General features: G+C 48.4%; 1 protein-coding gene across 1 annotated transcript in view; it reads left to right on the top strand.

The window, feature by feature from the left end:
• The window catches only part of LOC115126334 (asparagine--tRNA ligase, cytoplasmic-like), a 33,920-nt gene extending 17,617 nt beyond the window's left edge, over window positions 1-16,303 (top strand). Inside the window, exons 14-15 of the mRNA XM_065007637.1 lie at window positions 13,853-13,984; window positions 15,561-16,303. Of these exons, the coding sequence (XP_064863709.1) occupies window positions 13,853-13,984; window positions 15,561-15,692 (264 nt within the window). The 3' untranslated portion in view covers window positions 15,693-16,303. The remainder of the gene's footprint in view (window positions 1-13,852; window positions 13,985-15,560) is intronic.
• Window positions 16,304-17,380: the final 1,077 nt, after the last annotated feature.

Genomic DNA, 17,380 nt, shown 5'->3' with positions numbered 1-17,380 from the left:
ACCGTCTCCCCTCCCTTCCATTTTAGATCCATAGGTAACCATAGGTAACCGCCCCGTCTCCCCTCCCTTCCATTTTAGATCCATAGGTAACCGCCCTGTCTCCCCTCCCTTCCATTTTAGATCCATAGGTAACCATAGGTAACCACCCCGTCTCCCCTCCCTTCCATTTTAGATCCATAGGTAACCATAGGTCCATTTTAGATCCATAGGTAACCATAGGTAACACCCGTCTCCCCTCCCTTCCATTTTAGATCCATAGGTAACCATAGGTAACCACCCGTCTCCCCTCCCTTCCATTTTAGATCCATAGGTAACCATAGGTAACCACCGTCTCCCTCCCTTCCATTTTAGATCCATAGGTAACCACCCCGTCTCCCCTCCCTTCCATTTTAGATCCATAGGTAACCATAGGTAACCGCCCGTGTCCCCTCCCTTCCATTTTAGATCCATAGGTAACCACCCCGTCTCCCCTCCCTTCCATTTTAGATCCATAGGTAACCGCCCCGTCTCCCCTCCCTTCCATTTTAGATCCATAGGTAACCATAGGTAACCGCCCCGTCTCCCCTCCCTTCCATTTTAGATCCATAGGTAACCATAGGTAACCACCCCGTCTCCCCTCCCTTCCATTTTAGATCCATAGGTAACCATAGGTAACCACCCCGTCTCCCCTCCCTTCCATTTTAGATCCATAGGTAACCACCCCGTCTCCCCTCCCTTCCATTTTAGATCCATAGGTAACCATAGGTAACCGCCCCGTCTCCCCTCCCTTCCATTTTAGATCCATAGGTAACCATAGGTAACCACCCCGTCTCCCCTCCCTTCCATTTTAGATCCATAGGTAACCATAGGTAACCACACCGTCTCCCCTCCCTTCCATTTTAGATCCATAGGTAACCATAGGTAACCACCCCGTCTCCCCTCCCTTCCATTTTAGATCCATAGGTAACCATAGGTAACCACCCCGTCTCCCTTCCATTTTAGATCCATAGGTAACCACACCGTCTCCCCTCCCTTCTATTTTAGATCCATAGGTAACCATAGGTAACCACCCCATCTCCCCCTCCCCTTCCATTTTAGATCCATAGGTAACCATAGGTAACCACCCCGTCTCCCTCCCTTCCATTTTAGATCCATAGGTAATTTTAGATCCATAGGTAACCACCCCGTCTCCCCTCCCTTCCATTTTAGATCCATAGGTAACCATAGGTAACCACCCCGTCTCCCCTCCCTTCCATTTTAGATCCATAGGTAACCACCCCGTCTCCTCCCTTCCATTTTAGATCCATAGGTAACCATAGGTAACATAGGTAACCCCCCTCTCCCTCCCTTCCATTTTAGATCCATAGGTAACCATAGGTAACCACCCCGTCTCCTCCCTTCCATTTTAGATCCATAGGTAACCACCCGTCTCCCCTCCTTCCATTTTAGATCCATAGGTAACCATAGGTAACCACCCCGTCTCCCTCCCTTCCATTTTAGATCCATAGGTAACCATAGGTAACCACCCGTCTCCTCCCTTCCATTTTAGATCCATAGGTAACCATAGGTAACCACCCTCCTCCCCTCCCTTCCATTTTAGATCCATAGTCTCTAACCCCCCTCCCTTCCATTTTAGATCCATAGGTAACCACCCCGTCTCCCTCCCTTCCATTTTAGATCCATAGGTAACCATAGGTAACCGCCCGTCTCCCCTCCCTTCCATTTTAGATCCATAGGTAACCATAGGTAACCACCCCGTCTCCCCTCCCTTCCATTTTAGATCCATAGGTAACCATAGGTAACGCCCGTCTCCCTCCCTTCCATTTTAGATCCATAGGTAACCACCCGTCTCCTCCCTTCCATTTTAGATCCAGGTAACCATAGGTAACACACCGTCTCCCCCTCCCTTCCATTTTAGATCCATAGGTAACCATAGGTAACCACCCCGTCTCCCCTCCCTTCCATTTTAGATCCATAGGTAACCACCCCTGTCTCCTCCCTTCCATTTTAGATCCATAGGTAACCATAGGTAACCACCCGTGTCCCTCCCTTCCATTTTAGATCCATAGGTAACCATAGGTAACCACACCGTCTAACCGCCCCTCCCCCTTCCATTTTAGATCCATAGGTAACCATAGGTAACCACCCGTCTCCCCTCCCTTCCATTTTAGATCCATAGGTATCCATAGGTAACCACCCCGTCTCCCCTCCCTTCCATTTTAGATCCATAGGGTCTCCCCTCCCTTCCAATCCATAGGTAACACCGTCTCCCCTCCCTTCCATTTTAGATCCATAGGTAACCATAGGTAACCACCCCGTCTCCCCTCCCTTCCATTTTAGATCCATAGGTAACCATAGGTAACCACCCCGTCTCCCCTCCCTTCCATTTTAGATCCATAGGTAACCATAGGTAACCACCGTCTCCCCTCCCTTCCATTTTAGATCCATAGGTAACCATAGGTAACCACCCCGTCTCCCCCTCCCTTCCATTTTAGATCCATAGGTAACCATAGGTAACCGCCCCGTCTCCCCTCCCTTCCATTTTAGATCCATAGGTAACCATAGGTAACCACCCGTCTCCTCCCCTTCCATTTTAGATCCATAGGTAACCGTCTCCCTCCCCTTCCATTTTAGATCCATAGGTCCATAGGTAACCACCCCGTCTCCCCTCCCTTCCATTTTAGATCCATAGGTAACCATAGGTAACCACCCGTCTCCCCTCCCTTCCATTTTAGATCCATAGGTAACCATAGGTAACCACCCGCCTCTCCCCTTCCTCCCTTCCATTTTAGATCCATAGGTAACCATAGGTAAACCCCGTCTCCCTTCCATTTTAGATCCGTCATAGGTAACCCCCCTCCCCCTTCCATTTTAGATCCATAGGTAACCATAGGTAACCACCCCGTCCCCTCCCTTCCATTTTAGATCCATAGGTAACCATAGGTAACCACCCCGTCTCCCCTCCCTTCCATTTTAGATCCATAGGTAACCATAGGTAACCACCCGTCTCCCCTCCCTTCCATTTTAGATCCATAGGTAACCATAGGTAACCACCCGTCTCCCCTCCCTTCCATTTTAGATCCATAGGTAACCATAGGTAACCACCCGTCTCCCCTCCCTTCCATTTTAGATCCATAGGTAACCATAGGTAACCGCCCTGTCTCCCCTCCTTCCATTTTAGATCCATAGGTAACCATAGGTAACCACCCCGTCTCCCCTCCCTTCCATTTTAGATCCATAGGTAACCACCCGTCTCCTCCTCCCTTCCATTTTAGATCCATAGGTAACCATAGGTAACCACCCGTCTCCCCTCCCTTCCATTTTAGATCCATAGGTAACCATAGGTAACCACCCCGTCTCCCCTCCCTTCCATTTTAGATCCATAGGTAACCATAGGTAACCACCCCGTCTCCCCTCCCTTCCATTTTAGATCCATAGGTAACCATAGGTAACCCCGTCTCCCCTCCCTTCCATTTTAGATCCATAGGTAACCATAGGTAACCCACCGTCTCCCCTCCCTTCCATTTTAGATCCATAGGTAACCATAGGTAACCACCCCGTCTCCCCTCCCTTCCATTTTAGATCCAGGTAAGGTCTCCCTCCCTTCCATTTTAGATCCATAGGTAACCATAGGTAACCACACCGTCTCCCCTCCTTCCATTTTAGATCCATAGGTCCATTTTAAACCATAGGTAACCACCCCGTCTCCCCTCCTTCCATTTTAGATCCATAGGTAACCATAGGTAACCTTCCGTCTAACCCCCTCCCTTCCATTTTAGATCCATAGGTAACCATAGGTAACCACCCCGTCTCCCCTCCCTTCCATTTTAGAGGTAACCATAGGTAACCACCCCGTCTCCCCTCCCTTCCATTTTAGATCCATAGGTAACCATAGGTAACCACCCGTCTCCCCTCCCTTCCATTTTAGATCCATAGGTAACCATAGGTAACCACCCGTCTCCCCTCCCTTCCATTTTAGATCCATAGGTAACCATAGGTAACCACCCCGTCTCCCCTCCCTTCCATTTTAGATCCATAGGTAACCATAGGTAACCACCCCGTCTCCCCTCCCTTCCATTTTAGATCCATAGGTAACCATAGGTAACCACCCTGTCTCCCCTCCCTTCCATTTTAGATCCATAGGTAACCATAGGTAACCACCCGTCTCCCCTCCCTTCCATTTTAGATCCATAGGTAAACCTCCCTTCCATTTTAGGTAACCACACCGTCTCCCCTCCCTTCCATTTTAGATCCATAGGTAACCATAGGTAACCCTTCCATTTTTAGATCTCCCCTCCCTTCCATTTTAGATCCATAGGTAACCATAGGTAACCACACCGTCTCCCCTCCCTTCCATTTTAGATCCATAGGTAACCATAGGTAACCACCGTCTCCCCTCCCTTCCATTTTAGATCCATAGGTCCATCTCCTCCCTTCCATTTTAGATCCATAGGTAACCATAGGTAACCACCCGTCTCCCCTCCCTTCCATTTTAGATCCATAGGTAACCATAGGTAACCACCCCGTCTCCCCTCCCTTCCATTTTAGATCCATAGGTAACCATAGGTAACCACCCCGTCTCCCCTCCCTTCCATTTTAGATCCATAGGTAACCATAGGTAACCACCCCGTCTCCCCCTCCCTTCCATTTTAGATCCATAGGTAACCATAGGTAACCACCCCGTCTCTCCCTTCCATTTTAGATCCTCCCTCCCTTCCATTTTAGATCCATAGGTAACCATAGGTAACCACCCCGTCTCCCCTCCCTTCCATTTTAGATCCATAGGTAACCACCCCGTCTCCCCTCCCTTCCATTTTAGATCCATAGGTAACCATAGGTAACCACCCCGTCTCCCCTCCCTTCCATTTTAGATCCATAGTTAACCATAGGTAACCGCCCCGTCTCCCCTCCCTTCCATTTTAGATCCATAGGTAACCGCCCCATCTCCCTTCCATTTTAGATCCATAGGTAACCACACCGTCTCCCCTCCCTTCCATTTTAGATCCATAGGTAACCATAGGTAACCACCCCGTCTCCCCTCCCTTCCATTTTAGATCCATAGGTAACCATAGGTAACCACCCCGTCTCCCCTCCCTTCCATTTTAGATCCATAGGTAACCATAGGTAACCACCCCGTCGCCCCTCCCTTCCATTTTAGATCCATAGGTAACCATAGGTAACCAACCCGTCTCCCTTCCATTTTAGATCCATAGGTAACCATAGGTAACCACACCGTCTCCCCTCCCTTCCATTTTAGATCCATAGGTAACCATAGGTAACCACCCCGTCTCCCCTCCCTTCCATTTTAGATCCATAGGTAACCATAGGTAACCACCCTGTCTCCCCTCCCTTCCATTTTAGATCCATAGGTAACCATAGGTAACCACCCCGTCTCCCCTCCCTTCCATTTTAGATCCATAGGTAACCACCCCGTCTCCCCTCCCTTCCATTTTAGATCCATAGGTAACCACCCCGTCTCCCCTACCTTCCATTTTAGATCCATAGGTAACCACACTGTCTCCCCTCCCTTCCATTTTAGATCCATAGGTAACCATAGGTAACCACCCCGTCTCCCCTCCCTTCCATTTTAGATCCATAGGTAACCACCACGTCTCCCCTCCCTTCCATTTTAGATCCATAGGTAACCATAGGTAACCACACCGTCTCCCCTCCCTTCCATTTTAGATCCATAGTTAACCATAGGTAACCGCCCCGTCTCCCCTCCCTTCCATTTTAGATCCATAGGTAACCGCCCCATCTCCCCTCCCTTCCATTTTAGATCCATAGGTAACCACACCGTCTCCCCTCCCTTCCATTTTAGATCCATAGGTAACCATAGGTAACCACCCCGTCTCCCCTCCCTTCCATTTTAGATCCATAGGTAACCACCCCGTCTCCCCTCCCTTCCATTTTAGATCCATAGGTAACCATAGGTAACCACCCGTCTCCCCTCCCCTTCCATTTTAGATCCATAGGTAACCATAGGTAACCCCTCCCTTCCTTTTAGATCCATAGGTAACACCCTGTCCCTCCTCCCTTCATTTTAGATCCACATTTTAGATCCATAGGTAACCATAGGTAACCGCCCGTCTCCCCTCCCTTCCATTTTAGATCCATAGGTAACCATAGGTAACCACCCCGTCTCCCCTCCCTTCCATTTTAGATCCATAGGTAACCATAGGTAACCACCCCGTCTCCCCTCCCTTCCATTTTAGATCCATAGGTAACCATAGGTAACCACCCGTCTCTCCTCCCCTTCCATTTTAGATCCATAGGTAACCATAGGTAACCACCCCGTCTCCCCTCCCTTCCATTTCAGATCCATAGGTAAACATAGGTAACCACCCCGTCTCCCCTCCCTTCCATTTTAGATCCATAGGTAACCATAGGTAACCACCCTGTCTCCCTCCCTTCCATTTTAGATCCATAGGTAACCACCCCGTCTCCCCTCCCTTCCATTTTAGAGGTCCATAGGTAACCACCCCGTCTCCCTCCCTTCCATTTTAGATCCATAGGTAACCATAGGTAACCCCGTCTCCCTCCCTTCCATTTTAGATCCATAGGTAACCATAGGTAACCGCCCGTCTCCCCTCCCTTCCATTTTAGATCCATAGGTAACCATAGGTAACCACCCCGTCTCCCCTCCCTTCCATTTTAGATCCATAGGTAACCACCCCGTCTCCCCTCCCTTCCATTTTAGATCCATAGGTAACCATAGGTAACCGCCCCGTCTCCCCTCCCTTCCATTTTAGATCCATAGGTAACCATAGGTAACCACCCCGTCTCCCTCCCTTCCATTTTAGATCCATAGGTAATCCATAGGTAACCACCCGTCTCCCCTCCCTTCCATTTTAGATCCATAGGTAACCATAGGTAACCGCCCCGTCTCCTCCCTTCCATTTTAGATCCATAGGTAACCATAGGTAACCGCCCCATCTCCCCTCCCTTCCATTTTAGATCCATAGGTAACCATAGGTAACCACACCGTAGATCCTAACCCTCCCTTCCATTTTAGATCCATAGGTAACCATAGGTAACCACCCCGTCTCCCCTCCCTTCCATTTTAGATCCATAGGTAACCATAGGTAACCACCCGTCTCCTCCTCCCTTCCATTTTAGATCCATAGGTAACATTTAGGTAACCACCCCATCTCCCCTCCCTTCCATTTTAGATCCATAGGTAACCATAGGTAACCACCCCGTCTCCCCTCCCTTCCATTTTAGATCCATAGGTAACCATAGGTAACCACCCCGTCTCCCCTCCCTTCCATTTTAGATCCATAGGTAACCACCCCGTCTCCCCTCCCTTCCATTTTAGATCCATAGGTATCCATAGGTAACCACCCCGTCTCCCTTCCATTTTAGATCCATAGGTAACCATAGGTAACCACACCGTCTCCCCTCCCTTCCATTTTAGATCCATAGGTAACCATAGGTAACCGCCCCTGTCTCCCCTCCCTTCCATTTTAGATCCATAGGTAACCATAGGTAACACTGTCTCCCCTCCCCTTCCATTTTAGATCCATAGGTAACCATAGGTAACCACCCCGTCTCCCCTCCCTTCCATTTTAGATCCATAGGTAACCATAGGTAACCGCCCTGTCTCCCCTCCCTTCCATTTTAGATCCATAGGTAACCACACTGTCTCCCCTCCCTTCCATTTTAGATCCATAGGTAACCATAGGTAACCACCCCGTCTCCCCTCCCTTCCATTTTAGATCCATAGGTAACCATAGGTAACCACCCCGTCTCCCCTCCCTTCCATTTTAGATCCATAGGTAACCATAGGTAACCACCCCGTCGCCCCTCCCTTCCATTTTAGATCCATAGGTAACCATAGGTAACCAACCCGTCTCCCTTCCATTTTAGATCCATAGGTAACCACCCTGTCTCCCTCCCTTATTTTAACCACACCGTCTCCCCTCCCTTCCATTTTAGATCCATGGGTAACCATAGGTAACCACCCCCGTCTCCCCTCCCTTCCATTTTAGATCCATAGGTAACCATAGGTAACCGCCCTGTCTCCGTCTCCCCTCCCTTCCATTTTAGATCCATAGGTAACCATAGGTAACCACCCCGTCTCCTCCTCCCTTCCATTTTAGATCCATAGGTAACCACCCCATAGGTAACCACCCCGTCTCCCTACCTTCCATTTTAGATCCATAGGTAACCACACTGTCTCCTCCCTTCCATTTTAGATCCATAGGTAACCATAGGTAACCACCCCGTCTCCCCTCCCTTCCATTTTAGATCCATAGGTAACCATAGGTAACCACCCCGTCTCCCCTCCCTTCCATTTTAGATCCATAGGTAACCATAGGTAACCACCCCGTCGCCCCTCCCTTCCATTTTAGATCCATAGGTAACCAACCCGTCTCCCTTCCATTTTAGATCCATAGGTAACCATAGGTAACCACACCGTCTCCCCTCCCTTCCATTTTAGATCCATGGGTAACCATAGGTAACCACCCCGTCTCCCCTCCCTTCCATTTTAGATCCATAGGTAACCATAGGTAACCGCCCTGTCTCCCCTCCCTTCCATTTTAGATCCATAGGTAACCATAGGTAACCACCCCGTCTCCCCTCCCTTCCATTTTAGATCCATAGGTAACCACCCCGTCTCCCCTCCCTTCCATTTTAGATCCATAGGTAACCACCCCGTCTCCCCTACCTTCCATTTTAGATCCATAGGTAACCATAGGTAATCACCCCGTCTCCCTTCCATTTTAGATCCATAGGTAACCATAGGTAACCACCCCGTCTCCCTTCCATTTTAGATCCATAGGTAACCATAGGTAACTTCCATTTTAGATCCATAGGTAACCATAGGTAACCACACCGTCTCCCCTCCCTTCCATTTTAGATCCATAGGTAACCATAGGTAACCACCCCGTCGCCCCTCCCTTCCATTTTAGATCCATAGATAACCACCCCGTCTCCCCTCCCTTCCATTTTAGATCCATAGGTAAACATAGGTAACCACACCGTCTCCCCTCCCTTCCATTTTAGATCCATAGGTAACCATAGGTAACCACCCCGTCTCCCCTCCCTTCCATTTTAGATCCATAGGTAACCATAGGTAACCACCCCGTCTCCCCTCCCTTCCATTTTAGATCCATAGGTAACCACCCCGTCTCCCCTCCCTTCCATTTTAGATCCATAGGTAACCACCCCGTCTCCCCTCCCTTCCATTTTAGATCCATAGGTAACCATAGGTAACCGCCCCGTCTCCCCTCCCTTCCATTTTAGATCCATAGGTAACCACCCCGTCTCCCCTCCCTTCCATTTTAGATCCATAGGTAACCATAGGTAACCACCCCGTCTCCCTTCCATTTTAGATCCATAGGTAACCATAGGTAACCACCCCGTCTCCCTTCCATTTTAGATCCATAGGTAACCATAGGTAACCACACCGTCTCCCCTCCCTTCCATTTTAGATCCATAGGTAACCATAGGTATCCACCCCGTTTCCCCTCCCTTCCATTTTAGATCCATAGGTAACCATAGGTAACCGCCCTGTCTCCCCTCCCTTCCATTTTAGATCCATAGGTAACCACACCGTCTCCCCTCCCTTCCATTTTAGATCCATAGGTAACCATAGGTAACCGCCCCGTCTCCCCTCCCTTCCATTTTAGATCCATAGATAACCATAGGTATCCACCCCGTCTCCCCTCCCTTCCATTTTAGATCCATAGGTAACCATAGGTAACCACCCCGTCTCCCCTCCCTTCCATTTTAGATCCATAGGTAACCACCCCGTCTCCCCTCCCTTCCATTTTAGATCCATAGGTAACCACACCGTCTCCCTTCCATTTTAGATCCATAGGTAACCATAGGTAACCACACCGTCTCCCCTCCCTTCCATTTTAGATCCATAGGTAACCATAGGTAACCGCCCCGTCTCCCCTCCCTTCCATTTTAGATCCATAGATAACCATAGGTATCCACCCCGTCTCCCCTCCCTTCCATTTTAGATCCATAGGTAACCATAGGTAACCACCCCGTCTCCCCTCCCTTCCATTTTAGATCCATAGGTAACCATAGGTAACACCCATCTCCCCTCCCTTCCATTTTAGATCCATAGGTAACCATAGGTAACCACACAGTCTCCCCTCCTTCCATTTTAGATCCATAGGTAACCATAGGTAACCCCTGTCTCCCCTCCCTTCCATTTTAGATCCATAGGTAACCATAGGTAACCACACAGTCTCCCCTCCCTTCCATTTTAGATCCATAGGTAACCACCCCGTCTCCCCTCCCTTCCATTTTAGATCCATAGGTAACCATAGGTAACCACCCCGTCTCCCCTCCCTTCCATTTTAGATCCATAGGTAACCATAGGTAACTACCCCGTCTCCCCTCCCTTCCATTTTAGATCCATAGGTAACCATAGGTAACCACCCCGTCTCCCCTCCCTTCCATTTTAGATCCATAGGTAACCGCCCCGTCTCCCCTCCCTTCCATTTTAGATCCATAGGTAACCATAGGTAACCACCCCGTCTCCCCTCCCTTCCATTTTAGATCCATAGGTAACCATAGGTAACCATAGGTAACCACCCCGTCTCCCCTCCCTACCATTTTAGATCCATAGGTAACCACCCAGTCTCCCCTCCCTTCCATTTTAGATCCATAGGTAACCATAGGTAACTGCACCCGTCTCCCCTGGATCCCTTTCCACCAGAGCTGATCTGAATCACATTCTGGGTTTCCTTCTACTTCACACGTTTTTTTTGTAGTCACCCTCCTTTCAGTTTTACAGGTGACACGTCCATCTGCAGACCAACTATTTGATCTCAGTCAATTTCACGGAGGGCATTTAGATCTTATTTGAGTTCATGTCTGCGGCCCCGGAGATGAGCCTCCCAAACTCTGTCCTGGGCACCCCAAGCTATGTCCTGGGGACCCCAAACTCGGTCCTGGGCACCCCAAGCTAGGTCCTGGGGACCCCAAACTCGGTCCTGGGGACCCCAAGCTAGGTCCTGGGGACCCCAAGCTAGGTCCTGGGGACCCCAAACTCGGTCCTGGGGACCCCAAGCTAGGTCCTGGGGACCCCAAACTCGGTCCTGGGGACCCCAAACTCGGTCCTGGGGACCCCAAGCTAGGTCCTGGGGACCCCAAACTCTGTCCTGGGGACCCCAAGCTAGGTCCTGGGGACCCCAAGCTAGGTCCTGGGCACCCCAAGCTAGGTCCTGGGCACCCCAAGCTAGGTCCTGGGGACCCCAAACTCGGTCCTGGGGACCCCAAACTCGGTCCTGGGGACCCCAAGCTAGGTCCTGGGGACCCCAAACTCGGTCCTGGGGACCCCAAGCTAGGTCCTGGGGACCCCAAGCTAGGTCCTGGGGACCCCAAACTCGGTCCTGGGGACCCCAAGCTAGGTCCTGGGGACCCCAAACTCTGTCCTGGGGACCCCAAGCTAGGTCCTGGGGACCCCAAACTCGGTCCTGGGCACCCCAAGCTAGGTCCTGGGGACCCCAAACTCGGTCCTGGGCACCCCAAGATAGGTCCTGGGGACCCCAAACTCGGTCCTGGGCACCCCAAACTAGGTCCTGGGGACCCCAAACTCGGTCCTGGGCACCCCAAACTAGGTCCTGGGGACCCCAATCTAGGTCCTGGGGACCCCAAACTAGGTCCTGGGGACCCCAAACCAGGTCCTGGGGGACCCCAAACTCGGTCCTGGGCACCCCAAGCTAGGTCCTGGGCACCCCAAACTAGAGCGGCGTTTGTCATCCTGGAAATTCGGGTCTTCTCACTAAAACTTATGTAAGCATCCGAACGGTTTGGTCTACAAACTATTATGACCCCCCCCCACCTACTTAAACACGATGCTGTACTCCGTTTGGCTCTACGACCCCTCATAAGACTCCTCTGAAGGTAGCCGGGTACCAGTTTTCCGATTCCTTGTTGTTACATTACAGCCTTATTCTAAAATTGATAAAAATATTTTTTGTTCATCAGTCTACACACACAGAGTACCCCACCCATAATGACAAAGCACAAACTGTTTTTTTTTTATGTACATTTTATACAAAATTCTAAACAGAAATATCTTTATTTACGTAAGTATTCAGACCCTTTTGCTTTTGAGACTCGAAATTCAGCTCTGGACATCAGGACTGCGATTACTCACCACGGACAGGCAGAATCCTTTTTTTCCTTTTAACGAGTCTGACGAGCCCGACCCCAATGATATACTGCTTTCTTGGGGAAACAGGCCCAGATCCCCGTGATTTAGCGTGAAGAGGAGGCGAAGAAAAAAGGGTCCGGAGGGCGGGCAGCCTTCTGAGAATTCGTAAGCGATCAAATAAACGCCCACTTCCATCTATTGTGCTAGCAAACGTGCAATCTTTTGGACAATAAAATAGAAGACCTACGCGGAAGATTAAACTACCAACGAGACATTCAAAACTGTAATATCTTATGCTTCACGGAGACGTGGCTGAACGACGACACTATCAACATACAGCTGGCTGGTTATACGATGTACCGGCAGGATAGAACAGTACCTATGGTGAAAATTACAGGCCTCTCTCACCTTTTTTAAGTGAGAGAACTTGCACAATTGGTGGCTGACAATACTTTTTTGCCCCACTGTAGGACAGACACTTCAGAACTTCCTTTTTAGACTCTAGAGGGTTATAGCTATATTTTAGTTTCAATCAAATGAGGAAAAATCTCGTCATTCCACATGATCCTAAAATCAAAAAAAAAAAATGAGCAGGTGTTTGTCCTACAGTAACGTTATACTATGCTATTACTGTATATTCTTGTAATGAATCAGATTATATGGACAGACATCAGCACTGCGTCTCTGAAAGACGTTTTGAATATGGGCCCTAAAAAAACTACACCTGAATACCTCTGTATTATAGGATTAATATTATCCTCTCCAGTGAAATAACTGTTATTGTCTCAGCTGCTCCCCTCTCCAGTGAAATAACTGTTATTATCCCTGCTCCTCTCTCCAGTGAAATAACTGTTATTATCCCTGCTCCTCTCTCCAGTGAAATAACTGTTATTGTCTCAGCTGCTCCCCTCTCCAGTGAAATAACTGTTATTGTCTCAGCTGCTCCTCTCTCCAGTGAAATAACTTTTTGTCTCAGCTGCTCCTCTCTCCAGTGAAATAACTGTTATTGTCCCTGCTCCTCTCTCCAGTGAAATAACTGTTATTGTCCCTGCTCCTCTCTCCAGTGAAATAACTGTTATTGTCCCTGCTCCTCTCTCCAGTGAAATAACTGTTATTGTCCCTGCTCCTCTCTCCAGTGAAATAACTGTTATTGTCTCAGCTGCTCCCCTCTCCAGTGAAATAACTGTTATTATCCCTGCTCCTCTCTCCAGTGAAATAACTGTTATTATCCCTGCTCCTCTCTCCAGTGAAATAACTGTTATTGTCTCAGCTGCTCCCCTCTCCAGTGAAATAACTGTTATTGTCTCAGCTGCTCCTCTCTCCAGTGAAATAACTGTTATTGTCTCAGCTGCTCCTCTCTCCAGTGAAATAACTGTTATTGGCCCTGCTCCTCTCTCCAGTGAAATAACTATTATTGTCTCAGCTGCTCCCCTCTCCAGTGAAATAACTGTTATTGTCTCAGCTGCTCCTCTCTCCAGTGAAATAACTGTTATTGTCTCAGCTGCTCCTCTCTCCAGTGAAATAACTGTTATTGTCCCTGCTCCTCTCTCCAGTGAAATAACTGTTATTGTCTCAGCTGCTCCTCTCTCCAGTGAAATAACTGTTGTTGTCTCAGCTGCTCCTCTCTCCAGTGAAATAACTGTTGTTGTCTCAGCTGCTCCTCTCTCCAGTGAAATAACTGTTATTGTCTCAGCTGCTCCCCTCTCCAGTGAAATAACTTATTGTTGTCCCTATTGCTGTTCTCCTCAGGTGGATGTGCTGATGCCTAACGTTGGAGAGATAGTTGGAGGGTCTATGAGGATCTGGGATGCTGAGGAACTGCTGGAGGGATACAAGAGGGAGGGCATTGACCCAACCCCTTACTACTGGTACACTGACCAGGTATGTACATCTACCCCTTACTACTGGTACACCTACCCCTTACTACTGGTACACTGACCAGGTATGTACACCTACCCCTTACTACTGGTACACTGACCAGGTATGTACATCTACCCCTTACTACTGGTACACTGACCAGGTATGTACACCTACCCCTTACTACTGGTACACTGACCAGGTATGTACATCTACCCCTTACTACTGGTACACTGACCAGGTATGTACATCTACCCCTTACTACTGGTACACTGACCAGGTATGTACATCTAGAACCCAATGTTCACTCTGACAGAGCCTTCCAGAAGTACATCCGTCTCTGCAGCACTCCACCAATCAGGACTTTATGGTAGAGTGGCCAGACGGAAGCCACTCCTCAGTAAAAGGCACATGACAACTTTCGAGTTTGCCAAAAGGCACCTAAAGGACTCTCAGACCATGAGAAACATGATTCTCTGGTGTGATGAAAATGACATTGAACTCCCTGGCCTGAATGCCAAGCGTCACATCTGGAGGAAACCAGGCACCGCTCATCACCTGGCCAATAACATCCCTACGGTGAAGCATGGAGGAGGTGGCAGCATCATGCTGTGGGGATGTTTTTCAGTGGCAGGGACTGGAAGACTATAGGTTCTTCAACGTAGCCACCCTTTACCTTGATGACAGCTTTGCACACTCTTGGCATTCTCTCAACCAGTTTCATGAGGTAGTCACCTGGAATGCATTTCAATTAACAACTTTAAGTGCAGTCGCAAAAACCATCAAGAGCTATGATGAAACTGGCTCTCATGAGGACCGCCACAGGAAAGGAAGACCCAGAGGTATCCGCTCAATGCTTCATAGAGTTCAAGTAACAGACACATCTCAACATCAACTGTTCAGAGGAGACTGCGTGAATCAGTCCTTCATTGCCGAATTGCTGCAAAGAAACCACTACTAAAAAGGACACCAATAATAAGAAGACTTGCTTGTGCCAAGAACCATGAGTAATGGACATTAGACCGGTGGAAATCTGTTTTTTGGACCAAATTTGCGATTTTGTGTCTTTGTGAGACGCGGAGTAGGTGAACGGATGATCTCCACACGTGTGGTTCCCACCGTGAAGCATGGGGGAGGAGGAGGTGTGATGGTGTGGAGGTGCTTTGCTGGTGACACTGTCAGTGAATTATTTAGAATTCAAGGCACACTTAACCAGGCATGGCTACCACAGCATTCTGCAGCCATACGCCATCCCATCTGGTTTGCGCTTAGGAAATAATACAATATGAGACGTGCTTCACAAGTCTGATTTTGGCTTAGAATGCCTCTCGGAATGCCTCTCAGGAATGCCACTCGGAATGCCTCTCGGAATGCCTCATCGACGCTGTCAGTTTCATAATGTCATATATATATATAATCATTGTAATGGACCTATCCACTCGTTTTCCTGTTGTCCCTAATCACATCCCCTCACATCCCCTCATTGTAATGGACCTATCCACTGGTTTTCCTGTTGTCCCTAATAACATCCCCTCACACACAAACTGTTGTCAATAGTCTGTGATGGTATAGTTACTAACGTTAACGTTGTGTGTTCCAGAGGAAGTACGGTACCTGTCCCCACGGTGGCTACGGGCTCGGCCTGGAGAGGTTCCTAACCTGGCTGCTGAACAGACACCACATCAGAGACGTGTGCCTCTACCCCCGCTTCATCCAGCGCTGTCGACCCTAAACTAAACAACTACCCTGGTCCCCTCTGTCTGCAGCTAGATGGCACTGCAACAGACCCAAGGGTACGTCCCAAATGGCAACTTTTATATATAGTGCACTTCTTTTGATCAGGGTTCATATTAGTCTGGTAAAAAATAAAAAAATAAAGTAGTGCACTACTTGGGGTGCCATTTGGGACAAAGCCCCATTATCCTATTAAACTGCAGGAAACCAACTTACAACGCTTGAGAACCAAGACGAGATCACTTAATTAATCAAATCACATTTTTAATTTGTCACATACAAATGTTTAGGTAGATGTTACTACGGGTGTATCGAAATCCTTGTGTTTCTAACCTCATAACAACACAGTAGTATCTATTAATATATATATAGTATCTATTAATATATATATATATATAGTATCCATTAATTCACAACCTAAAAGTAAAAGAATGGAATTAAGAAATGTATCAATTAGGATGAGGATTATTTCAGGATACGAGACACAAATCTGCCAATTTTAAGGGTTTGAAATGTTATGGTGTTTTTTTGTTGTTGACAACTTGCAATTCACGCTGTCCAGCAAATCCAATATGTCTGCCAATAAATGTCTACTGTATGTGCTACTAAGATGATGCTTTTGCATTTTTTTCTGTGGGGAGTTCATCATTCCTGGGTCCCAATTGATACTCTATAACCTAATATAGTAGGTTGCTCCCGAGTGGCGCAGCGGTCTAAGGCACTATATCTCAGTGTCACTACAGACACCCTGGTTTGAATCCAGGCTGTATCACCACCAGACCGTCATTGGCCCAGTGCCGTCCGGGATTGGTCGGTGTAATATCTTGAAATAATTATTAAAGTACTGCTTTCAATATGATTTAAAACAAGTGTTTATCCTATCCGTTTTTAGGCTTAGCCCAATATTGGACTAAATGAGCCTAAAGTTACTCCTTACAGTCCAAGTACCAAGTAGCATGTTATGTTTTTAAAGGTTGAATTGGCTCTGGAAGCCAGAACAGCCAAATACTCCACATATTCTCAATTGCAGTACGATTCTAGAAACATAAATCCCTCTGCTTTCAAATCAAAATAATTTTACAAACGCAAAATACACACTTTACTGTACGCTTGTTTTCTACAGCCCACAGTATTTTCAGTGACGAGGCGTTGTGTGACGGCCTAGGAACAGTGGGTTAACTGCCTGTTCAGGGGCAGAACGACAGATTTGTACCTTGTCACCTCGGGGGTTTGAACTTGCAACCTTCCGGTTACTAGTCCAACGCTCTTAACCACTAGGCTACCCTGCCGCCTCTACACTCTAACCACTAGGCTACCTGCCACCTCTACACTCTAACCACTAGGCTACCTGCCGCCTCTACACTCTAACCACTAGGCTACCTGCCGCCTCTACACTCTAACCACTAGGCTACCCCGCCTACACTCTACACTAGTCTAACCACTAGGCTACCTGCCGCCTCTACACTCTAACCACTAGGCTACCTGCCGCCTCTACACTCTAACCACTAGTCTACCCTGCCGCCTCTACACTCTAACCACTAGGCTACCTGCCGCCTCTACACTCTAACCACTAGGCTACCTGCCGCCTCTACACTCTAACCACTAGTCTACCCTGCCGCCCGACGAGGCGTTGTGTGTTAACGGGCGCCTGACTGTCAAAGTGGGGGTGCAATGTTTTTCTCTTCT

Source organism: Oncorhynchus nerka, linkage group LG22, assembly GCF_034236695.1.
Source record: "Oncorhynchus nerka isolate Pitt River linkage group LG22, Oner_Uvic_2.0, whole genome shotgun sequence".
In the NCBI taxonomy this organism is placed as follows: domain Eukaryota; kingdom Metazoa; phylum Chordata; class Actinopteri; order Salmoniformes; family Salmonidae; genus Oncorhynchus; species Oncorhynchus nerka.
This window is presented reverse-complemented; position numbering and strand designations above follow the sequence as displayed.